This window comes from Bombus affinis, chromosome 7 (assembly GCF_024516045.1).
Source record: "Bombus affinis isolate iyBomAffi1 chromosome 7, iyBomAffi1.2, whole genome shotgun sequence".
Lineage (NCBI taxonomy): Eukaryota > Metazoa > Arthropoda > Insecta > Hymenoptera > Apidae > Bombus > Bombus affinis.
The window spans coordinates 5,796,053-5,822,879 of NC_066350.1; the positions used below are offsets into that span (position 1 = coordinate 5,796,053).

At 40.2% G+C, this 26,827-nt stretch overlaps 1 protein-coding gene and 1 long non-coding RNA gene across 5 annotated transcripts in view; both read left to right on the top strand.

The window, feature by feature from the left end:
• The window catches only part of LOC126918695 (neuronal acetylcholine receptor subunit alpha-7), a 274,945-nt gene extending 262,368 nt beyond the window's left edge, over nt 1-12,577 (top strand). For all 4 annotated transcript variants that reach the window (XM_050726893.1, XM_050726891.1, XM_050726890.1 and 1 more), the window contains 3 exons: nt 16-216; nt 403-537; nt 1,766-12,577. In XM_050726893.1, coding sequence (XP_050582850.1) covers nt 16-216; nt 403-487 — 286 coding nt within the window. In that variant the 3' untranslated portion in view covers nt 488-537; nt 1,766-12,577. The remainder of the gene's footprint in view (nt 1-15; nt 217-402; nt 538-1,765) is intronic.
• A 2,836-nt stretch (nt 12,578-15,413) lies between these two features.
• Nucleotides 15,414-16,667, top strand: LOC126918697 (uncharacterized). Its single transcript, XR_007711414.1, has 2 exons — nt 15,414-15,800; nt 15,874-16,667. It is a non-coding gene; the product is annotated as an uncharacterized LOC126918697 (long non-coding RNA).
• The last annotated feature ends 10,160 nt before the right edge of the window (nt 16,668-26,827 follow it).

Genomic DNA, 26,827 nt, shown 5'->3' on the forward strand with positions numbered 1-26,827 from the left:
TTAATCGAACAATAGGTCGGCGTTCGGTACACCAATATCTACTGGAAGGCCTGCAACGGTCGAGGATACGTCGGCGTCGTTACCTCTTAGCGGGATGCAAGAGGAACTGCACACGATTCTTAAGGAATTGCGATTCATCACGGATCGCATGAAAAAAGCGGACGAAGGCGATGAGATCATTAGCGATTGGAAATTTGCCGCCATGGTGGTGGACAGGTACATTTTTTACATAGTATTATAAATTGTTGTTTATTTCGATTCATCTCGTTTTATTACTACGTTATAAAAGAAAAACGTAAAATTGTAATATATTTGTTTGAGATACTTGTAATATACAATATAAAGTTTCAATGGACGTATTTCAAATATTACTAATTATAATTTCGTTTTTGTTAATTACAGGCTTTGTTTGATCGTCTTCACGATGTTCACGGTTTTGGCCACGATAGTGATATTGTGTCGTGCGCCACACATAATCGTCCAATAAACAGACTGCCCCGGTCAAGTCACCGAAAAAATGCACAAAAAATGCCAAAGGTAAAATCACAGCTAAATATATTTGATACTTGATCGTTCCAAATTTAATCTTTGTATAAATTACTCATGCAATTTGACCAACGACTAATTGTTGAATATCCTGAAAATATAACGAAGCGCTCCTGAAACTATGTCCTATATCGTGACTTTATGTGTATGCCAATACGCGTTTTTCAGATCTCGTACAACATTGGAATCGCTATGAAATCGAATTCACATTTTGCGCTCGATCTCTCTTTCGCATTTTTCTCTGAAGAATAATTTTGCAGTAAATTTAAGGGCGCAACCTGATAAAAAGAAGACATAACTTTCACGGAAAGCCAAAATTATGTTCCTTGGTTTTGAGCGCGTTCAAATTTTTCAAATTCAGCGCTATCGTCGTAAAAAGGAGTGTGAAATTAATGAAACTTCATTCGAAAATATACCTACCGTTCGTTGGGAATAACAAATTTTTACTTTTAAAACTCGCCATTCTCGATTACGTTGTTCCGTTGTAACCAATGTGTTATAATACAAGTTTCGTGTGATTGCTGTGTTGAAATGTTCATGATAACAACGTGAAAGAGATTTCCATTGCCCACCAATTTCTAACGAACAAGGACACCTGCGTGTGTACATCGATTGTTGCATTCGAGTAGCGTGTAACGTCACTCTTCGCACGACGCGAGTCTCGCCCAGAAACGAAATTAATATAGTACAGAGATGAGAATAATTCGTTTTACATGGCGAGCGTAATTCGTTCGTTGTTATCGAATTTGACGCGCGTATATAATTGTTCGCCAGCATTAGGATACCGGTATCTACGAGAATGGTCGATTGGGCGAAATGAAATTTTCAGAAACTTACAAATATTTTCAAAATTTAATTTCAATAATTTTAATAATTTAAAAAATGAATATACTAATATTTTCGTCTTTATTATTGCAACGGTTTTGTTGCTGCATTATTGCTTATATTACGGTACAACTTTACCGTTACGAGTCTTTCAACTTCGTCCGATGTTTAACTCGAACCAATGTCTTTAACACTTTTCCTCCCGGGTAAACATTTGCTGACGTAGCATTAAGAAAGAATAAGAGCGCAAAGAAACCATACACATTGCATTGGTTGCTAATTGTTGGAAACGAGAGCAGGAACAAGTACGCTATTAGCCGATACACTACTCGACGATAGAACGATACGTAACAGGGTGGACTCGATTCTGCATTTACTCGTTTCTCTTCCACAGAAACGACGACACGTGGGTTTCAAGGAGGCTGCCAGGATGAAGCGACCAAGGGACGAAAGTACGAAAAGGACTGGTTGCTTCGTACTTCCTTTGCTCCCGCTCTCCCTCTCTCTCCGTCTCTGGTCTCTCGTTTTCTACTCTAACGAAGGAAGGAAACGGAGGAATTGCACGCGAGGAAAACGTGTGAGACGGGCTTCCAGCTTCGACGAAATTCCAAGAAAGAAAACGAGGAAAGGAGAGCGAGTGAAAAGGAAAGAAAGGAAGAAAGAAGCAAGAAACGGGAAGAGACCGGAAGAGGAAGGCCCGCCAGAGAGGTCGTCGTCCGTTCGGTTCTTGCTGGCCGACCAAATTTTCGAACGTTTCGATCGTTTCGAGTCGTCGTTAAACACGAAAGCGTTCCTCGCATGGAAGAACCGAACCAAAAGTACGAAAAATACTAGGCAGGAAACGAGTCGAAGGAATAGGCGATATAGTAGACGTTTTGCGGACAGAGGAGGGCAAAGAAGGCGCCTCGACACGTTATACGCTATTGACAATACACGGCCATGTTGTGCGTTCACTTTCTTCGACTAACTTCTTCTCCGTTTAACCTAATCGACCGCCGACCGCTGTCGCTTTCTCACTCTTTCTCTCCCTCTCTGCCTCTCTCTCTCTCTCTCTCTGTCTATCTCCTGATAGGTGATCGACGCTCGGTGTCGTATGGCGATCCGTAATTTTAATTATGTAATATACCGAGTCGCTAACGAAAGCGAGCACGTCGATCCGTACGAGACTATTAGGAGAATTCGGAAATGCTGTGTGTTGTACACATTCCTCGAGAGAGTGTTGTCGCGGCCTTTCACTAACAATAGTAACAGATGCGAACGAGAGAAAGAAGAAGGGCAACAATAATAGGAATAATGATAATAACAATAATAATAATGATAATGATAATGGTAACGATAATAATCGTAATGATTAACGATAAATAATATTAATAATAAATAGCTAATAATAATGATGATGATGATTGAATAATACTAATAATTATACTATTGTTAATGATATAACGTACATATGTTAATAAATGAATAGTAATAATAATAGTAATAATAATAATAATAATAATAGTAATAATAATAACAATAATTATAGTAATAATGATAATGATAATGATAATGATAATCGCTTTGTGTACGGGCGTTACGATCGAATCGTCAACATTATCGCGCCACTAAGGGTCTCCCATGGAACTGATACGGTCTTTAAATAACTGCCAAATAAAAACCAAGAAAACTCGATACAGGGGCGTCCAACCTCTTTACAGGTAGAAACGTAAGCTGTATTTCGCGTAAGATTGTAAATGTTACGAACTATAAATATGTATATGAACTACACGTGTTGCTACATGTTTTAAGAAAACGGAGCTTTCAAAAAGAAACATGAATATCATCAGACAGGATACTACTCATCGTATTGCGTTTGGTAGCAATTCTCAATATCGATGCCGTGATTAATTCGATCATGTCTTAACGAAAAAATTTGCCTTCTAAAATAACTTAATGAAGAATAACGATGGTCGAATAGGATAAAATTCGATGGAAATCGTGGAGGAAGCAAAGTATAGAGGACAAAACTGCCAAGTTGGACAGCCCCTGTTTTCCGTACAGACACGAATCCGAATTCTTGAAAGATCTTCGATATGTCCGCGACAAAGGGTTCCGCATCGAGCTATGACTAAGATCTGACAGACGTACGTCATTGATCGCGTAATCGTTCGCTCGATTAACCTGCTATCGATTTGCGTTCTCCGATCATACGGAAGTTCTCAATGACTGTACTCTGGCCACTCGAAAACTGTTCCTCGAGAAACGTTCTTGTTCAAATTGTTTGCTTACGCTCTTCCTATGTTGGCTAATATTACTTTCCGTGTTAGCTACCTCGTTCCATGTTAGCTAACGTTCGCGTCAAAAGTATTACGGTAGCTTAATCAGAGAAGTTAATGTCGCAACTTTCGGCACGATAATAGGAAAATATTTTTCCTTCCGAAAGCGGAAAGCTTTTCATTCGTTGTTTCTATTGTTTACTTTTAATTTTAATTTAACTCCAATTTCCTAAAACCAAGGGAGAATTCAATCGGTTCTCGTATTTACTAAAGTGTGATTCTATCGCTTGTTAAATTATAACTCAATGAGTAGCTTTTGACTCGTGTTTCCAGGAATTCGAAATCTCTAATTAAGTTCTCGAATTCAACGCGTTACGAATGTACAATCCGGGGGAAAATGAAAAAAAAAGACAGCCATTTCGTCAATCGTTCCCGCAACGTGCGACAAAGCAGAAGTTGCGCTAGGTGTCTCTCGTGACCGTGGCTCGGAACAATGGGTTGTGCGAACAGACATTTGTCGGTCTGGTGCGTAATCCTAGTGAAAGCTCGACGAAACGTAGGAATTCAATGTCGCGGTGGATGTACGCGCTTTTCTACGCGCGGATCCCTCATTATTGAATAGCGGAAACTTCAGTTTAAAAGCAATGGCTGGATTTCACGGTGTATCGTCCAATACAAAGACCGAAACTCGACCTATTGAATTTATTTAAAATACGTTGCCTGCTATAAGTATGTTACCGTAGGTATACTATCTTAAACTGCGGGAAAAGAGTTATATTAAATAACGCCAACTGGAACACACGTACTCGAATTCAAGCATCTTCGCCAATTTGATGAACGAGACTTTAAAATTGCTGCAACACCTAACTGAACGTACGAATAGCATTTGTGCCGTATTTCTAGCACACCGATAACGCACATTGATACCAGACATGTTAATCGCTTCATACTCGAGCGAATTTTCAAATAAACATAAATTACGTGGTCTTGCGATATATTTCAGCCCTTTTACATATTATTAAAACGGAATTAACGAAGGAAGATGGACGATATATCTATGTATATCTCGATGATATTTCTACTATGCAAAGTTTCTACATTTTAGCCACGCGTTCGTGTATTTAATATTTAATTAATATTTAATATTTAATACATAATAAAACGTAACACGTTGTAAACGGATACGTTTAATATTCTGACGAGATTCGGCGCGTATCTGCACGGAACAGGAATATCGCGTTAATCGTGTTAATCCCTTTTTACTCAATGGGTAATTATAATTACCCATCTTATCGTTAGAATTCTAATTACCAATCTCGTCGTAAGTAATCTACACAGCAGAATTAAATTAGGACCGTGAAACTGATATCGAGAAACATATTAGGTTACGACTAATTTTGTCACTTTTCAAGGAGAATTCGAATGTTTTAGGAGGATATCGCGTATAAAATTGGACAGATTAATGGAAAAGGCGATAAGAAAAGATTAGGAGGTATGGCAGTTGCACTCCTCGTATCGTACAACGAATGTAAAGTTAACAATATTCACACGAAACATACGCAAGAAATAATAATAATCGTAAATACAGAATCGTTTTCCGCAACCGCGTCGATTACGTTAGACGGGAAAAGAAGATCGATCGATCAGAGGTTGAGAAATAAAACGACAGAATGCAGAAGTACAGTCATTGATCTTCGTATCGCACAAAGAAACCGCCAAGTCCTTTGCTTAAAACTATCGAAGCCCACTCTATTTTTCCAGTAGCGAGGCTGTACGGAATGAAAGAGTATCGATTAATCGTTGAAACGACGCGAAGAAAAAGAAAACATAATAATACTGAGTAAACTTCGAGGTGTTCTGATGAAATACTCAAATAATTCTGTACATAGAAACATGGTTGCGTGGCGTGGGACTCAATGCGACGTAAATAGGCATCTCGAACAGTGTCAGTAATAGTAATCGTAAGGATAAATATAAGTAAGAATTTAATCTAAAATTTAATATAAAACGCCATGTAATTAAAGAAATGAAAAACAATGAAAAGCAAGAAACTTCCAAGATGCGAATACAGCGTCACGTAAAAGTTATCTCGCGATAAATTTAATAAAACGTATAAAACGGATCGTTGGTAATCTTCTTTAGAATGATGCGTTCGAAAAATCGACTCCTAGTTCGATCGTTGTAAACGAAAGAGAAATGAGACAGCAAAAGGAAGCTACGTATCGTCATACGAGGGAAAGAGCAAAATTTTCCAAAATATCATCTCGAATAATTTCTCCCCGTCGAAGCTGTTCGTAGTCACCGACAATCATTTCGCGCGAAGTAAAATGCGCGCGCAATTTATATTTATAAGACGAAGCGAAAGAAATTGTGATAGTTTCTTCCTCTTTTTTTTTTTTTTTTTTCCTGGAAAATCAAAATGTTTAGAAACGTGTGACGAGAGACTGGAAGACAGTTTCGAGAACAACGAAAATACGTATTGAACGTTTAATAAAAAGCAAACACAAATCGAATCGAACAGGAGAGGATTTGAACGACGATTTTACCGATTCCAGGGGAATGTTTCGATCGATAAACGTGCTCCGATCTACGACCTGGTGTAATTTTCTAATTCGTAGTTTCGTTTGCTTCAAACAAGTACACATATACGCGAATAGCCGCGATATCGGTCTGAAATCGTTTTGAAATTGGCAACGATCGCTCGTTATTCCAACGATTTGTATCGAGATCGTCGATCGGCGCTCGGAAAGTTTGTTTCGAAAGCGAACTCGATCGGAGCATCGGCAGCAAACGGTTGCAAATATAAAAGAAACGCAGACCACGTGAAAATATTAAGATAGAAGATAGAGGAGAAATAATCGGCATCGAGGAAAAACGCGGTGCTGGCATCGTAAAATCTAGTGGACAATTTATCCTAATCGTATTTAACAGAAAGATTTTATATTAAAGAAGAACGAACACGGCGTAGAAGAGGCATTTTTAACACGAATGCTCGTTAAGTCAGCCTAGCTAGTATCAGCTAAGAAATTTCCCACGGTACTTGTAATATCATTTAAGGGATCGAACACGCGTTACATTTCGTCTCGAAGGATAAACGATCGCGTGTATCGAGTTGTAGAAAATAAAAGGACGAATATAAAGTCCGTGTAACGAATAAGAATGAACGATATTCGCATTCGGTAATAGTTTGATCGGTATGCGAAAGCGTTATCATCTTTTGCCAAAGAAACGTCATCGTTAATGTCGTCATTACAACTACTACTACTATTACCACTATTATCACTAACTTACGATACTATTAACGCTACTAACTCTATGGAACGTTATTATTATTGTTATTATTATTGTTGTTATTATTTTATCATGTTTCTTCTTATCGTCAAGATCATCATTATTATTATTATATATCATCGTCATCATCGCCATCATCGTTACTACTATTACCAACAGCATTATCGTAACAAGGAATGGGAAACATGATTACGCGAAATGAAAGACGACAAACGGCGACAAGCTTTCTCGTTTCGTTTTCCGTCGATCGAATCGCGACGAACGAAAATGCCAAATTTAGTTGCGTAAATATTATAGTTTAAGCGAGAAAGGACATTTCAAGGAATTTGTTATCGCGTTAAAAAAGAGAAACACCGACATCGTTCCAAACATTAGGCGTTCAGAGAAGAGAAGAACAATTTTTAAAAAGATGCGCCTTTGCGTTGTCGCGAATACTTTGCTCTTGCATTAAACTAGAAAAAAAAAATGGAAAAAATAAGTGACATTCGTGGAACGAATAATATTATAGGTAAATTTTCCGAAAAATCGCAACTCGATCGTTGATTACGTACGTGCGTGTACTCGAACGATTTTTCACGTTTCGCCGATCGACGTATCGAAATATCGCTCGAAGCTTAGCCAACGATAACTCTTCTTCGAGTCGAACGTAGCATATATCGTCGCGTGAAAAGAGAGCAAAATCTCTCTGCCGTAGGATCTGTACGCTAAAAGAAGCAGAGTAGACATCTGCAAGGACAACGGGCAAAAAACGCGCAATTTTCTCGAGTCTCTTTCCGATAGGACGGCTAGATTTCTTGTCTGTGCTTCGAAGAAAAAAAGGGAACGCGAACGAGTAGTCGATTCGTTTGATCGAGCATCGATCTCGCTGGAGATCGGATCGATCGAAACTTGTATCGTGTAAATAACTTCTGTGATAAGAATTGATTATTAAATCGTAGCCGAACGCGAAACCCCTTGAGATGAACGTTGCGTCGGTAGCTGCGCCATCCGATCGGTCCGCGTCTCTAAAAGCTTAACCCGATCTTCGCAACGTCTCCGTGAGTCTGTCTCGTCTTGTCGAGAATCACGCACATACGTAGTTAGAAGCGTAAGAGAATTGGCGATCGCCGCGTTCAGGCTGTCGGATCGTTCTCGCGTAAATAATTCGTGGATCGAATTATCGAGACGAATCGTCGAGCAAACGAGGTATTTTTTTACGATTTCTTTCGCAGCCATTAAATCGAATCACACGTTTCGTGGCATCGTACGCTTCGAAATCATAGGAACGACACGCGCATCGGTTGTTACCGATCGCTCGTCGATAATTTGAGAAAAGTCAGCCGGTCGGAATAAAAATCACGGCAACGACTCGTCGATGAAATGGAAGTGTTAGGCGACTTCGATCGCGCCGATTTCGTTTCACTCTAACGAACCAGCCCCCCCTCCCAGTGCTTCCTTTTGTTCTATCGTTCGAGGCCGTTCGATTTGTTTGTTCCATTTTGCGGATTCCCGTTCGACCGTCACGAGTCTTCGAACACGTATGAAACGTATTTGGTTCGCGTTATTCCGATACGTCGAGTCGTTTGGCCCGGAAAACATAATGCGAAATGGCACCGTTTGATCCGATTTAGACCCATTCAAGCCATAATTCAACTATGATTAACGAATGAATTCGATAGTCTGACCGGTGCGCGCAGCCAACCGTATTTCCAGTCGGCTGGCCGGCTGATCAAAATCATCCGCGTCTACCGTGCACTTTCTGTCCTCCCGTCGAATGAAACCGCGTTTAAAACACGTCCCATCTGTTCGTTACGCAAGCTCCCCACTTCTGTTTTTTCTACATTTTTTCTACGCCGATCAATGGATATACTTTTACGGACACGACCAAAGAAACGCAAGTGAAATAGAAATCCGTTTTATCTCGTACAAATTATAACGAGTACCCTACTTTGGATATTTCATATATTTTTATATATTCTACGCATTCTGTCCGTTTCTCCATCTTTAACTTTCTAAGATCACCGATCTACGGACTCGTTGGTAAAACTGAAGCGGCCGTTCGCACCGTTTTAAACAGGATCATCAAAATTGTAGGGTCAGAGGGAGACGTTGCACCACGCTGGCGATCGTAAATGTTTTACGAGTACTTTGGTCGAGATTGAATTATTTGTAAAAACAAGCTATAAGTATAAAAAAGGAATTCCAAGCACGAGCATAATATCGTAGGCCATTTGATAGTTTGCTGTTATCCTTTTCTTAGAGAAATTGACCATTAGTAAACCGACGCGTTGATTCTTTACGTTACTTCGGTTAACGAAAGGTAATATCGTAAATGGGATAAGCAGAACGTTTGATTTCTCGCTAGATTCGACAAACTACTCCATTTTTCTACGGTTAAATTTAAAACGACGAGACGAACGAGCGGTACAGATCGCGAGAACAATGGTTTCGCGTTACGTGGCAGAATCTAACGCGTCTTCGTTCGTGGCTAAACGTTGTCAATTACGAACAGGTATGCTCGACGAACGAAGGCGGGCCTGATAGCGGAAACAGCGAGGCTTAACGTGGAAATTGCCAATCGTCGTCTAATTTACCGGGTTGCAGCCAATTTCGAGTCGATACCGAAGATGCAGAGCGTGAACCTTTCGTCGCTGCACGTGCTTGGAACGCCGTCGACAATCGAGGAAACCTTCGTTCTAGTTCCTATCAGTAATTCGGTGATAGGTGAAAGAGCGAGCGAAGACGAAACGGCAAGAACACGATAATTCCATCCTTGTTAATTTTCCTTTACGTCGTTCAGCGACTAAAGCATTATTTCAACGTCATACGCTTGAAAGCTATTCTCGTATTTGCTTCTGAAAACGTTCTTAACGAGATTTTCGTATCTTTCAAAGTGTCAGATGTTCCGAAATATTTTCTTTGAAATCTGTCACTCTACGTATATTCCCGCGATGTTTTTCTAACGATAAAATCGACTTTGAGATTAAGAGCGGTGATTGGAAGCAGTGACAAAGATTGGCTCGTTTCCAAATTATAATATTCCTTTCTATCGATCGATCGTATTTGTCGTTGCGACGATTGCTAAAAATCGCTATTTTTAACGATTCGCAAATTCTACGAAGTGGGAGAAGAATTGCAAACTCGGCGAAAAGTGGCGAACGACTTTCGCCAATGTACGATCAATTTTTTCATCGCTTTCAAAGGCTAGAAAAATTCTCACTGCGGATTTTATCGTTGACCAAAGTTTTTTCTTTTCGCGATTTTTCTGTTTCCTGTGCTTCGCTGCGCTGCTTTCGGTTAGCCTCGGGAAGACGTGGATGCGTTTGGATCTCGGATGGCGTGGCGATCAGCGTGCAAGAATCAGAGCGCGTGGTCGTTAAAGTACTTGTTACACGTTTAAGCGATTTCGTTTCGAGCGGACGCAAATACAAAAGAAAAAAGAAAGAAGAAAGAGTTATTGTAAAGCGCATCGTATTAATAACAAACATGCATATACATATACGCATGCTTCGGCCCCGCGAATATACATAAACGTATAAATATAGACGCGAGCGCGTATGAATAGATCCATGTATATTCATCACGTATAAATATATAAATAGGCGTGTGCTTAGGAGACAACGTTATATAAATACGAACTCTATGAACGACGTATAGTTAACTAAGAACGATATACGTACGTTACATACACGCATACATACACACGCGTGCATACACTTAGCGAGAATGAACAATTATACAGGATACCGTGTAAAAGGGAGAAACGTAAAAGATATCCGGCTTCGCGTACGGAACGTTACGGAACGTTACGGAACGCTACGGAACGCTACGGAACGCTCGATGAAACTCGTAACGTTGAACTATACATATATCAAACACGGTTGATAGCGCGAAGCGTTGATAGAAAAAAGAATTGTAATACTTTTAAGGGAATTTATTATATATATATATATATTATAACGAACTAAATACAAAGGAATTGAATTAGGTTACACGGGCAACCAAGTAGTCTGTTCCCATATTCGTCTCTGTTCCTATTTCTCTGCAACGTACTCGCCCCGGTGTACGACGGGGACATTGATTTTGTATCGTTCTTCGTCGTCTCTCGATCGCAAAACGGAGAAATATCGCGAGACACGTTAATTAACGCGAACTTTCTATGATCGGTGTTACCGTGACGTCGACCGCGTATCTTCGGCCATCGACTCGCTGGGATTATTTTTAATTTCGCAGTTGGAACGTTCCGCCGCGGCCGTTTCGTTCGATCGATCGTCGAACGTTCGTCGCGATCGTCGCTGCCCGTTACGGATAAGCCAGCCAGTCCCCGGCAGGACACGTTTGTTTACATTTATACGAATACCACGTATGTATATGTACATTATTATTACGAAATAGGCATATCGCGGGAATGCGACGAAATCGAAGGAACTCAGCCGCTCGACGTTTAACGAGAACCGGAGCGGAGGATCTGTTTCTCTGGCATTTCGATCGCCGATTCGTTAGGCCGTAAAACGAAAAAGGGGGCGAAGAAGGTGAACGAAGCTGGTCGTAAGCATAAATCGAGATCGTCGTTTTCGAATAGACGAGAAGAGAATCGCGCCCTTTTCCCTCGTTTTTACGCCCGTCTCTCTCTCTCTCTCTTTCTCTCTCTCTTACCCTTCCAGAACCAGCTTCGTCCACCTTCTTTTTCTCTTTGCAGGAACAGGCTCGCGCGCCAACGTAAACTCGCGCGGATAAATAAAACGAAAGGAGAACGAGAGCGAGAAAAAATATAGAAGGCAACGCGAGAGCGCTCGTTACCCTATTCGATCCGAGTTTGCGCGATTTATCCACATACCGATCATTGTCATGTCATTCGAAACGACGCACAATGACGACTAATCGTTACGATTCGAGAACTTAAGAGAAGACAAAACAAAGGAATAGGGGAAATAGCATCTGGTGCATCTATCGACCATTATATATACATATAAATTATATACATCTGTACGTACAAGAATACACGCGTGGAGCATAGGTGAGAAAAGGCCGCAATCGCGATGCGAAACCGAGCGAAATGGTAGGTCAAATAATAATTACTAAACCGGTGGAAAGCTACGTTTCGTTCGATCGCGGGAATCGCGTCGAAATCTGTTTTTCTTTCCTTTTTTTTTTTTCTTTCTTTCTTTATTTTCTAACCGTTGCGACATCTTGCCAAAGATAAATATAGATAATCGCAGCAACGATTTCGCTGCTACTCGTTTCCCCGCGGATTTCTCTCACTTTTGTACCGATTCAGCCTGTTTCACGGATGTGACGCGAAACGGGATCGAAACGCAACCGAAGTTTTCCGCAGGATAACGCGGTATTTGTTATTTGAAACGCTGTTCAGCTCTCTCGTAGACTAGCCGTTGAATCGATTCACACACATAGGCGTTTAAACGTGGTTTTAGATATTACTACGATACCTATTAAATGAAATATCGCTCGTTCAGGCAGCGTGCAGTCTGCGCGAATAGAGAAAAAAAAGAAAATGGGAAATCCAAGGGGATACGCGATAAAAATAAATAAAGTAAAGTATTGATAAAATAAGAGATAAGAAAAAAAAATAATAAAAAATGAAGCCGCGCGGTATGCTCAAAACGTAGAGGAAAGTTTTATCTCTGTACATGCGCTTAAGAGAATCCTTACCTAGAAAATATATTACGATTATTACGATGTTAAAAAAAGAAGAAAAAAAAAGGAAAAATAGAAGGGAAGAAGATACGATGAGAAGGAGAAGAGAAAATATAGAGAAGATGTAACGAAATTGCGACGTTCGATGCGGTGCGAACGAATCACGACTCGTCGTGTTTTAGGATTAAGCTGTACCAAGGAAATGAAAATAACACGTGGGCTGAGTCAGGACATTCGATGAGGATCGCGTTCGCATGGCACAATAATATCCATTTATAAGTTTACGCGGAAATCGCATGACAATGTAAAATAAAGAAATAAATATTAAAAAAAACAGTGTGCAGATAATTTAATGCTTCGATAACGCCGGTAATACTACGAGGTTACCGCTTAGCGATTCTTTCCTCTTTTTACGATCTACGTGATTTTCACACGTTCTTTCGCTTCCGTTGAACTTTCCACGGAAAGATCAAAATTCTCTACGTTCGTCAACGGGTAACGTATCCGTCGATGATTGGCGAGAATTTTCGCACGATTCTATTTCCTTGTACGAATTAAGGTAAGCTAAAACCCGAGATAAGATGGTTAAAATTCGCAAGGCAGAGAGGTTCGTAAGATGAAATGTTTCTGTGGCGCAGAAGCTGCAATTTCGAATTTTCGACTCGAGATATTTTGTGCTACGCGAATCGACGTTCGAGTATAAAGTTGAGACGAAGCAAGGAATGAAAAAGAAATATATATATATATATGTATATGTAGGTATATCGGAAACGTCCTGTCAGCTCCGTTTTTTCCGCCCGAACAGGACGAGAAGGAACGACGGCAGGACGTAAACGCGACAAAACAGGAGCAAATATCCGAATACGTACGTGCAGCGATAAAATAAACATCCGTATTATCTTCCGAACTAAATATATACAATAATACGAAGAATTTAAGGATACCGTTAACGATTAACGATTAACGATACGTATTAAATAGAAAGGGGAAAAGATAGAAAATAAGCCGATCGAGAGGCGCGCAGGATCGATTCGCCGCGCCTTGTTCGCGCTCGTTCTGCGAAAATTTTATTCCGTGAAACGTTCATTTTATCGATCGAGTTATTTACTCCGTAATAATCTCGTTTCGTATAAATTTTCTACCGCCGACCGTAATCCTCGAATGGAAGTTACAAATGCAACAATTAAAAATCGAATTCGTTCTTTTTACGAACGATATTACATAGAAAATTAATGAAAATCTGAAGGGTCGTATAAAAATTTCAGAAAGAAAATTACTAACCGATGGATTAAAAGTTCTACGTTAGACCATTCGAGCTGCCGTGTATCGTCGATGGTACGCTTCTTTCCGAATTAAAGTAATCCCCATCGCCGTTTCTATTCGTAAAACGAGGCTCGTTGATTCGTGGTCGTTGAAACGGAAGATTCTAATCAGCAACTTCGCAACGATCGATCCTGCGCACGAAACGTTCGGCCCGCGTACTCCTAATTTGTATTCAAATTTTACACAAGTTTATTCGATGAATATTTACCGTATTCTTTACGAAAGCTTTTATTCTATAATCTGTACACGATTTAATTACGGCCGGGCCACGACGCGACGGCCCGATGGCGTCGGGGCGCGGCTGTGCGCCTCGAACACAATTATCGACGATAAAATATATGTATACATATATACATACATATGATATATTTTGTGCTAGACTCATTTCCACCGTACAATGACGAAGGCAGTCAATATCGTTTGCGAGGGTAGCACGTCGGATAGTCGGATATCGACAGGCGTCCATGCTTTGCTGAAATATTATTTCGTCGCGCAGTTGCCTGTAAATTGTCAACGATCGACCGCAGGCCGTATAAAAAATGAGTATCCGATTCTGTTGCCACGTTTCATCGTTGCGCAGCTTGTTTCCCAATGCTTTCGAATTTATTCCACTTTGTATCAACTACCACAAACCTGATTATATCGTATACGGTTCAATGGGGAAAAAGAAATACAGCTTTCGGATCTAAGATCAAGAAAATAGAAGCACGAAGCTGTAAACACTTTGACCGCCACGCCGAAATCGCGTGTTTCGCTGAGGACGCCACAGTCTTTTAACACGGTACACCGTTAGATGCGAAATTTGTTCTCTTTCTTTTTTTTTTTTTTTTTTATTGGTGCTCGAGTAAAAATGTTTAATCGTTCAACGGGGCACTTTTCATTTCAAAGTATCTTCTATTTATCGGTTATATTCGAAATGCCCTAACTGTCAATTTTCGTTCAATTCTTACAATTGTAAGAAGTCGGAGCGCTCCGGTCACCAACGACCACCGTGGCGGTCAATGTGATCAACGAATACGCGAAACGTGAAGCTTAGCGACGGAATTATCGTTACAAAGTATACTACGTTTTCTATGCTTGAAATTCCCATTCGAACATATCGATCGTAGGATAAATTCGAGACGCTTCGGGAACGAGCGACGGCCGATAATTATTTTGTATAGCTAGGAAAAAGGGTTGCTGGTACACGAACCTGTGGTACGAGGATTCTGCGTCCAGATGTATAGCTCGTAACTTTAAAGCATGTGTATATAGCACGAACTGCCGCCAAGGGAAGTGAAGTCTCCTAATATCGCATCGCCTATAATATTAACACTTGCGTGACCGCTCGCCTACGGACGCGAAATTTCGCCAGTGGCAATTTCCCATGAATTTCTAGTTAAGCGACCGTTCGACCGCGTTACGTCGATTTAACTAGCTGGTCGCGAAAATAACTTTGATCGAGAGGAAATACAGAGATCGTCGCTTACTCGTGTCTTTTCTTCTCCATAGACGATTCGATGAGAATATATTTTACTAGCTACTCAGAACATGAATTTATCGCGCTAAATGCCGAATATAACGTTTCGTTTAAATCACAGTTATCGCTGCTGCTTAACGCATCGTCGAACGATCGTCGGAATAATCACGTTGACGCGTACACGTCGATTTAAATTCTCGTGGTAGCGTAGTTCGTTACGCGAAACGAACAAAATTACGGTGTCTCCATCTTCATTCAACTAGGAAAATACGCGATAACGCGCGCTCGTTTTTACGCCAACGTATCGGATGACGATGGGTTCACGATCAGTGATTCTCTTGGCGAAAGTCGCTAGCGGTCACGAAAGCGTGAATGTCGCGTGTGCGATTACTTTCGTTGTAAATACGTCTAAAATCAGCGCAGACGATGTAATTCGTGTTTGTCGTTATCGAAGAGCGTATTCTGTATGTATTTTATAACGAACGACAGAACGAGATATACTATATATACTATATATATATATATCCTTCTTCCTAGAGTTACGTAAATTACGCGTGATACCTAACCAAGCGACGAGATCCGAATGGTCGAGAAAGATGGAAAGAAACGAGAGGGGAATCGTTAAAACGAAACGATCGTCGCTGTGATCGACCCATTCTCGGTCGATTATCTGCAAACACGATTCCGTAAGCCTGCCTCGGATCGTTGAACGTAGCGCGTCATTTTTTCCGATGCTTTGGCTGTACGATGAATTCCGTAAGAGCGCGTGTAGCTTATACATCGTACGAATAGAACGCGTCGTGCGATTGCGTTGCAAGGACGATCTTATTTATAATACTTTGTATGTAGGACATCAGGTGGAACGTGCGCCATTAAATTGCAACCAAGTTATTGGATTACTTTATGCATAATCGAAGCGGGAGCATTGCCTTTGAGCATTCACTTTGAAGGACTAATTGTAATATCGATCGTCGCGAATTAATAAACTGCGCTGCGGCGAAATAATTCGATAGTAGGACGCCGCGCGCGCACGCTTAGGCGTTAGACGTGCGTGGCGCGCGTGGCGAAAACACGAAACGTTTGTTCATTCTGTCGCCCGTTTTTTAGGACAGACGACACACACCACGTCCTCGCAATTCCTCCGAATCGTGTAGCGTGTAACGTTTTTCTACGATTTTATTTTCACCGTGTCGCGTCGCAGACATCCTTTGTATATCGAGCTGATTTTTCTGTACATAAAAAACGACAACAACAATAACAGCAGGAACAACAACACGTGCGTCACACAGTTGTGTTAAACGAGAGAAATAAAATGTCTTATTGAAGTTCGATCGATCGAATTCATTCCTTGATCTCAACGCCTGAACCACCTCAACCTACCGAAATGAAATTCCAATCCCGACGTTTCACCGTGTGCTTTGCTTTAATATCGTTAAACAACGTGACGGCAAAGTTTATTGAATGACTTGAAAATTAAGGACAAGTATTTAGGTGTATTAACCGTAATAACGCATTCTTACAACTAGAATACGAATGCAATTTACATTTGTCGTTCTTACGCCGTCTCTTTCAGCGTTAAAATCAAAGTATTAAAAATCAATACCGCACGGTCGAGCAAATTCGATACTGCCATCTTGTAACAAGCCGTTGAACTAAGACTAGGTTTTATCGGCGCACGTTAACACGTAGACAAAATCGATAAAAACTACTGCTAAAATTACATCTAAATTATTCACACCTAAGACATCGATAATTATCTATTTGATAAACGTGAATAAAAATTGACATAATTCGATAAATAAGTTAACGATAAAGTTATAAGAAGATACAAAGCGAAAGAAATTAACTTTAGGATTATACGATTATTGACTCGGCGAAGCGTTATATCATCCGCGTAATCGTACAAAATATAAAGATACGATAATACGACAAACGTTTCTATATTCTTTGCAACTATGTACGCACATATATGACTCTGTTGAAATATTCTCCGGACGCAACCTACGTATATACCAACGAATTCGCCAATTTGCGCTATGCTGCAGCGCGACCTACCGTAGGTACACGTACCAACTAACAACAGAGCGATCTAAGCATACGCGTAGCAGCGAAATTTGAAAATATGTACACGCATTGTTCGATCGCGTATCTTAAATATCGAAAATATAGGTTGAAATAGCCAGTGATGATCTTCCTATCACATATATCGCATATCGGAGCGACGTTTATTTCCAAGAGTGCATAACTAAGTTCATTTTATGCTATTCATTTTTCTCCATTCTTATTGCTTCAACATAAACTTATTTACCCTTTGCCTGTTCTAACAATACCGCGTTTCCATCGTTTTACTTGAAAAACGAAAGCGTTAAGTGCGGATCTTGAAGCGTTGCTGTAAAATATTTCGAAGAATACTTTTATTTATCGTAGCAAGAGTAAAATCGAAAGATAAAAATTCTTAGGCATAGTTAATGGATGTTATCGTTTAAATCCGAATTTTAAACTCAACCTTCGAACAAATGAAATCTCCTCTGCGTTAAAATAAATACTTCTTTTTATTCTCGTTTCATAACTGCCGCGATACGGCAACTGTCGCTATATGGATAACGCGAAACGCAGGTTTTCTGGCGGGCTTTTCAAATTTGGAAACTGATATCGTTACTGTTGCGCTAATGGATATAATTTTATTTATATCGAAACGGTAACGTTAAACCAGGCGGTATTCAGTGGGATAAGATTGAAATATAATTATCGTCCCTGCCATATTCTACTTTCTACGATGTACACGTATGATATGAATTGTGATATGATACGAATCGCGTAATAATTTATATGTTACATAGACAGAAGCAAAGCAACATCGACGAAAATAATAGAATAATTTTTCACGTATCTAGAAATCTTTTCACGAAGACATCTATTTTCCAAGCAGCGGGTTTCGACCAATCGGATCGTACGTACCTCGTAACGTGAAATACAAAATACAGCAAAATTTGCTGAAATTTTGCTTTCCAATAAATGTATATATATAAAAAATATTATTTGTCCTTAAATTATAAATTAAAGTAGAAAAATTGCAATCGTTCTATAGGATGCGAATACTTGTTTTCCGATGGATTTCGGTTTACCAGGAAAATTTTACTTACAAATAATCGATGACAGCGTCAAATTTGCCCCATTGATAACTTCCTGGGACGATGATCGTTAATTACAGGCATTTCTCCCTATACAAAGCTATTCACGCACGCAATATTTTTGAATCAGCCAGTATGCGGGTAATTGCATCGCCTACGAACGCGTACGCATACTAACGACGAAATTTTCGTCTTTCACGTCGATGAGCAGATTCAATACGTTAATCCCGATACTCTTTCGCAACTACGTTCGATTTACAAAAAATTGGCGAAACACTTGCTTCGATTACGGTTACGCGTTATGACAAAAAGAACCGCCGTGTGTTTTTACAATTGTCAAAAGATCCGTAAAAATGGGATATTTACGAGGGAAGTATATTTTTCACGTTCTAAGAAGAAATGGAAGAGCGCAGTAATAGTTTCTACGTTTTATATCGAAAAACAAAATTATATATTTAGGAAATTATGAGCGGCTCCGGTGCTACCAGCTCGCTCTGATCGACTTCATCGAAAATGGTAAAGTAAACAGGTATTTTCTAAATATTTCAAAAAGCCTAATAAACTTGCAAGAAGATAAATTACAAACACGATAAACAATCGTTTGCGGAGCGTAAAATCGAAGATGGAGAGAGCACGAGCGTTTCTGATAAGAAGCGAACCATCGTTATAAATAATAAATTCGACGATAATAGCGTCCATAAACGTGCAATCGATAGCAGCGCTCGTTCTTCTATTTTTACGTATGCCATCATCCCCTTTCTTACCTTAAAAATTTCCTTCGTTCCCGATTCGTCGCTCGAGCGTCTGCTGGAAATTGTGTCGTCCACCGTTGGGAAATTTAAAACGAATATGGACATAAGCGGCGCGATTGTTTCCAGATGCGACAGATAATGTTAATTGGAAAGACACGTGCAAGTTTTCCGGTAAACGCGACAGATTCCATCAACGCGAAAATCCTTGGCAAGAGAGGCTAATTACTAATTAGTAAGACGAATGTAGAAACGCGGAATAATTAACGAGAGCGGGTAGGCACTGCGAATTGTTAACTTCGTGTCGCCCGGTTATAACCAGTTAAATTTCGAAGAAATTCTCCGCTTCGTTCTTGATTACCGTTTAAACACCGGTTTCAATTGCTTCGTTAATCATTCGAACAATTCGGCTGTAATCCGCCAGGCTATTTCTGCACTTCAAACAAATCCACAGTCGTGGAAATATAATTGTAGAATAATTTTCTATCGCAAAGTATTTGAAAGCGATCTGCTAAACGATCTAGTTTCGTTGGTTGTGTCGTTGTTCCAACGAACCGACGATACGTAGAATATCGAAAGAAAGTTTCATTAAATATCGGATTATCTTGATTGTACGCTGGTAAATGTCAGTGCATTAATGGCCGCGAACAAGTAAAGTAGGTTACATAGATTTGTTACTTTGTGTACCAAGGAAAATCGATAAAAATAGAAAATTACACAGTTCTTTCGATGTTCATGGCAATAAAGTACGCGAGATACGTTACGAGCCGTTTAAGAAAGAAATTACGTAAAAAAAAAAAAAGGAAAACGGTTGCAACGATCGAGTGTATCAGAACGGAAGGAATTTCCATTTTAATCGATAATCGATCGGCAAAGATGTATGTTCTTCGGAATGTAAACGTTTCTATTTTTAAGCTAATGTTATTAGCGAAATTTGACGAATCATTGCTAATAAATTCTCTTAGGTAACAATAATTATTCTCTTACGTAACGTACGTTCGGGTAATAAGGCAAGTTCTAGAAGCGAATTTTATAAATTATCGGATAACTGATTTTCCTGTTCCGTGTCAAATCGTAAAATTGTAAAAGCTGCTTACGCAACGGTCATCCATAATCTACGGCTCGTCGCTTGTCAATTCGCCAATGTTATTAGCTAGTAAATTATCGGGCAAAATAGTCCGGATAATTCTAACGAAATTATCGAACGACGTATGATAAACGCAACGCGATCAAATTTTCTTACGACTTCTGCAAATACTAAATGCTAAAAGCAACGCGCGTTTTCTTTCTTACGCCTTGCTGAAACGAATGCCGCCTGAATACAAATTCTAAATACATTGACTCATGGAAGGGAAGATGTTCCGTCAAATCCATTATAAGACGAAGAAGATAAATGGATAACGTCCAAACGCGTTGAAATTCATCCAGTGATGCAGCTTCGTACGAACGCGAGGAACGACACGATACAGAAATTGTGGATGGAAGAAAAGGAAATGGGGTAGACTGCAAGGATTCGCGTTGCACGTTGTATCTGAAATTTCCTTCTCAGGCGAAATTCCCAATGCAATTTCTCGTCGAACCGCGAACACGAACAGCTGAACGTCAGGCGCAAAATCTTGCAATTTTCTATCAGCCACCCTTTATCAGCCATCGAGGAAGCATAACGCGCAACTCGTTGGAACAAAGTCAAAGCCGAGCTCGTTTCACACTGGATTGCCAGAGAAAACGAATTTTTGTATACCCGTACGCGTTTCGAACCTTCAAATTTATCGTTATTTATGGAAGTTTATCGCGATATAACGTTGCAATTTAAATTTCTATTCGCCGATAATGTTTACGCGCTTCTCGTGTGCGAAAAATTTCGTCCTACCTCTCTCTATCCACCTGCACGCGCGTAAACGCAAATTTCCGCCCACTCGAACGTTTCCCAGAGATTAGACCGGGGCGTATTTGCTTTCGCGTTTCTCGTCCATCCTTTTCCCCTTAACCCGGTTTATCTATCCGCCATTATCGCTTGCATCCCTCCCCATCAAAGATCCTCCGTATCCCTATGAAACTATCTCTTCCCTCTTTTTGCTTTTATCACCATCTATCCTCTACCCCTTTCCATATCATCGATTCGATCTAACTATGTGTTCCTTCGTCTCTCTCTTTCTCGCTGTCATCTCGAAATCCCCATGCACGAATACCACTCTCTTCTTCTAACTAGCGGTTTGATCACCTCCGTCGATGCCATTGAAAGCCCTGCAACACGTTATGTCTAAACGCCAGTGAATAAAAGCTCGAAGCCAGCGAAGTGAGTATGTATACGCTTCGTCACTTCTAATTTTAGCACAAAGGGTGCGGCGATTCTGTGTGTACACGTTTTTGCGCGTGAACGTGTGCGCGCGTGCACCGCCTCCTGTTCCATCGTAAAACACGTACACACACCGATAGTTGGAAGGCGATTGTGTCTGTCCAAGTTGTGTGTGCCATATCGAAGGGGTAGAATATCTACCTATGGATTTCCACTAGCTCGATGGCGTTCGCCAGGCCATTTTTATAGAGTCCTCTTCGATCACTTTCTCGTTCTTTCTTTTTCTTTTATAGCTTTCTCTCTCTCTCCCTCTCTCTCTTTCTCTTTACCCCGGCTTTGCCTTCTTCCCAACGGGCAGCCTAGACCGGCGGTTCGATCGAAATACGATTTCCGTCTCGCTGCGTATTGGCGGAACGCGAGCACAGTTTAGTTATCAGGACCAAATTGGACTTTGGCGAGATAGGACGAGCCGAAGAGCACCGAAATGCAAGCGACTACCTATTAGCCGGGTTAACGCGGTGTTAAAGCGAACGCGCCAGATATAAAAGCGCCATCGGCAGATCGTTTTTTAATGTATCGCGAAAAGCGAACCTTCCATTGTCTCCGGTAACAAAGCCGAGTTTGCTTAATCCCGACGTCCTTCGTACTTCCCTACGAATTTTTTCTTTGAACGTGGCCGTTCTCGTTGCCAAACGTAGGTGTCTGGAAAACGAGAATATCGGAATTTCTCGTAAAGAGAAAAACGCGTGATAAAATTCGGTTGGTTTAATTGTTTCGTCGTTGACGTTTTACCTGTAGCGAAACGGAATCGATAGCGTTGGTATTACATCGAAATTAATTCGTAAATTCCATCCATGGCCAACTTCCGCTTTCTTCCGCCAAGAAGAAACATCTTCCTCCGTGGAAAAGCATTCCCCTTAGCTGTCACTGAAACAGCGATCGTAAGATCTCGAACTTCTTCTCTGGAAGTTGCAAATTATTCAGCACGGTAGATTCACTTTGATGCTGGGACGGTTCATTTTGAAGCTCGCTTTGCATTCCTATCGAACAGAAGGTAAGGCTGTTGAATACGTTTGTCGAAATAAGCGTCTGCTTACTCGATTCGTCGTCCCTGACCCAGAATACCTGAAAAGCTTATCAGAGATAAGTAGCTTTTAAAACAATTTCCTTGCCCCCTTCAAACTTGCCATTTCCACAAAGCGTTTAACGTTTAACGTCGGCATCTGTTCAGTAACGATGTTCGGCAAATTACGAAACTTTTATAGCGGTAAGATCGGATGGAAATTTTTTAGATTAGCAAAATATTTAACCAAAAAGTTTCCAAATTTACGATAGTATTATCGACCCACCGTACCTACCATGTACGTTCGTCTTACGTTCTTCTTCGTCCTTATACCGTTTCAATAGCCACGACCGAAACATCCAGTCAACAAAGTCACGTATTTACGAGAAATGGCGATTAACGAGCTCGACCTTCCGCGTGCTTCTTTCATCTTGCCGAACGCTTGTCACGATAGCTTCTCGTTTCTCGTTGCTGTATCGTGATAGCACACGGCGTATGGCCATTGACGGTCTCGCGGAATGCAGAGGATTTCCGAGTGGTCTGAAAGAGGCTACACGGACGGAGGAGCACAAGAGCGAGTTTCATTTTCCTTTGACACGACGTAACACCATCAACGAGTACCGCTATCCCGGAGTATTCTTGTTCTCACGCCATAGTTGCTACTCATCACGTGGGAGTGGTAATATCCGCGGACACGCGTATTCCAAGGGTTTGACTTCTTAAGCGACAGCTTACGAAAGCTTTTTATCCGGAATACCGTTAGGGTTAGTCTCGCTGTTCGCTTCTTTTCTGATTTATGTCGTATCTGACGCGGTATTTACACTCGAAATCTGTAAACGACAGATTAATCGGTATAACGCGTTATGAGATAAAGAGGCTTAAATGGAATATTCGCGTTATCAAGAAGCGTTTACGGCGCAACGGGGTAATTTATACATTTTCCCACGCAGAATTATTGCCGTGACATTTCCTGGGTAAAATACGAACGATCATAAAATTCCGCTACGATCATGGCTGCTTGCTCTTTTCCCGATAATGCGAATCGAGAATGATATCTCCCTGTTGTTTTACGAGGACGACATTCTCCAGGCTATTCTTATAAGAAATTCTGTTTGCCCGCTATCGTTCGAATGGAAAGGTCTTTCCTCTTTATGTCGTCGCGCAAAAGAATATATATTTACCGAGAAAAACAAGATCGTAAGCGAACACCTTACTCCTTCTGAAGAATTAAAAGCAATATTATAAATCCTCTGACGTTACGTATTGCGTATATTCTTATAATACGACTTGTTGCAAAGAAATATTCGCAGAAATATTTCCTTTCTTCGCGCAAAAGGTAATTTCGCAACTTGTCATACTGAATTATCGATTTTCTTTACTCTTGAGAAATATCGAGGAATATTTAGAATATCGAATACATACAGAATATAGAAACTGTACGATATACAGACCGTAAATCGGCCAGCAATTCGTTGTTTCCTCATTATTCCTGTAATCATAATCATCGTCGTTGAGATAATTTCAATTTGCGTAAATAGTCAGGAGGAATTTGGAGATGCGAAAATGATGTTACTCAGGCAGCTTCTGTTTCGTCTGTTTATTAGCTCGTTTGATATAACAGCAGGCGGAAGTTTTTGAAAGGAAGAAATGAGAAAATGAAATTCGGGTTTTCCCCGTTTAGTTGATGCGCGATTAATCACCGCTTGACTTGTAAATTATGGAAACGCCTATTTTCCAAATATACCGATCTTCAGGTAGTACGTACATGATGATTCTCGTTTTAACAATTTCTACCAATGGCCATCTGCGGCCTGATAACTCTAAATGGTACAAAACTAAACTTTCGTTGCGATAGATGAAACTGGTATAAATAAAGTTCTACAAAATAATTCCACTGAACTGGTATAAGTTATAAAGCGAACACACGTATATTGCCAGTATCATTCGCGTTATATGTCGTACCTAATAGCTTTCATTGTACGAAATCTCATTTGTCCGAAGAAGCTTGAACCAACGACGAACGTACACTAGCTCTATACTGCTAACTTTATTTTAAGTTACCAATTAATTTCAATTTGTCCCATGACGAAGCGCCATCGTGTCGCTGTCACGGAGAGAGGGTTTTAAGAAAACAGACTCCAAACGAATAGACTAGACTTGCCCAATAAATACTTATACAGCGGCGTACATGTGTACATATATGTTCTGGCAAAGGATAGACATTAACATTGAACGCTGCAGAGTACGGACAAATGGTGAACAACGGCCTTCATGGTATCTAATTTCATTTCCTCCGACGATTTCTCGTAATGACGGTTCTCTCTCTCTCTCTCTCTCTTTCTCTCTCATACGATTTCCTTCGCCGTATTACGAATGGCGCGTGGATCCAACTAAATCGGTTGTCTCTTTGATCGCGCCACGAAGAAGAAAAATAAGAGGAATTATAGAAATCGGACGATCGACGACGTTTGAAAAAAGTAGGCTCGTGATTCGTCTCGTCGAAGCTTGTTAAAATCAGATTAATTGCATTTATAGGCTTCTACGCTATTCGCGAAGTCGTGGTTATTTAACTCTTCGAACGCATAGTCGCACACGTGTGTGTGTCTATCAAATACAGAATGTCGATAACTGGAAACTTGGTTTATTAATATATTTTACGTGATTTCTTTTACGCGAGTGTAAATTTCGAAAAAGCGTTCTCGAGAAACGAATGTTACGCTCGAGGTGGATACGCCGTATCCATTTCGCAATGTTATACTCGCTGCAATCTACTATCCTTAACATTAACCTTCGTTTCTCGAAGCTCGAAGGTTCTCGAGCCCCTCTTTATCATCGAGCAAATTCTTGTGCGTACACATCGGATGCACTTGCGTGACATTTCAAGCGCACACGCACACGAGGGCGAGATAAATATATTCGCACGAGCCAAGCGAACCGAACTTACATTTTCAACGCAAAAGACAGTTGACGTAAATTGAATCTTATCCCCTTCGACTCTCTTTCTTCTGTTCTCCGGTCATATGGAAATATCTGGGGAATCTAGTACCTTGCGCCTTCTTTTCCCCACTTTGTAAATTATACAGCGGATGTTGAAAGATCAGAGAATCTTTATATTCTACTCTTAAACTATAACAATGGCCTTGAAGCATTAACGGCTTTTCTCGTCTTTCTCCTTCTTGTTATAAACTAAAGCAAATTTTTATCACACTCGCGGATATAACGCGAATATCTAAAAATTGCAAAATAATCGGAAATAATGTAAAAGATCAAATTTGCAATGATCTCTGAAAAAATATTAATTTCTCGAGGAAACACCGCAGAATTATTGTAAAGGAAAAATTAGGTCAGCGCCGTGGAAGCTCGTAATGAGTTTGCCAAAGAAATTGGTTTCCCCGTAAAAAAAAAAAACGTAATAAATAAATCGCGTAATAAATAAAAAGGAATTGAATATCGTTGAAATACTTGCGAAAACAATCGTCGGCTATTCTAAATTGCCCTCCATTACTAAAGTTATATCGTGGAACGTCACGAAAACAAGGATTACGCCGCTAAAGAAAAGCATAAGCGCCGGCAAAGTAAATTAGGGCAGGAGATTGAACTTCGAGGAAGTCTGGATTAAGCGAGATAAAATTACACTTTCCCAAAGGAAAAAATACCGGTATTCTCGCTTGAAATTATATTTCATTTACCTTCAAAGAAAAAACTACCAACTTTGCATTTTATAATTACATCATTGTACAAGTAAATTTCCAAGCGAAAATAACCAACTTGAAATTTAATAATAATTCAATTCTCATTTATCAGTTTTGCTTCTTACGAACGTAATATAACGCGACGTACTTGCGCGATATAAAAATCGAATGAAAATGATGAATCGCTGAATAAATAAATCACCTCAAGTTCAAGATATTGGTAAAACGAAAGAATAGCAAGTAGACGCGATTCGTCTTTTCCGGTCGTTCCTTATAATTTTCTTCTAATTTAGAGCAACGTGTGTGTAGGAAAGTTTGCAGCGCCATCGAGATGCTTGAAATTTATATTTTTCATGCTTAAATTCATTTACCTTTTACGATGGGTCGTATCTTTCTACGTATTTCCTTCCACGAGGAAACCATAGAGGTACTCGTCCAGACAATACGAACTTCTCACAGAGTCGTTACATTTTCATCGAGTCGTTGTACTCTACAACTTTACTATCGTCTTCCTCATCCCTGAAACACGTAGCGCAGAACACAGTCGTATTGGAAAATAA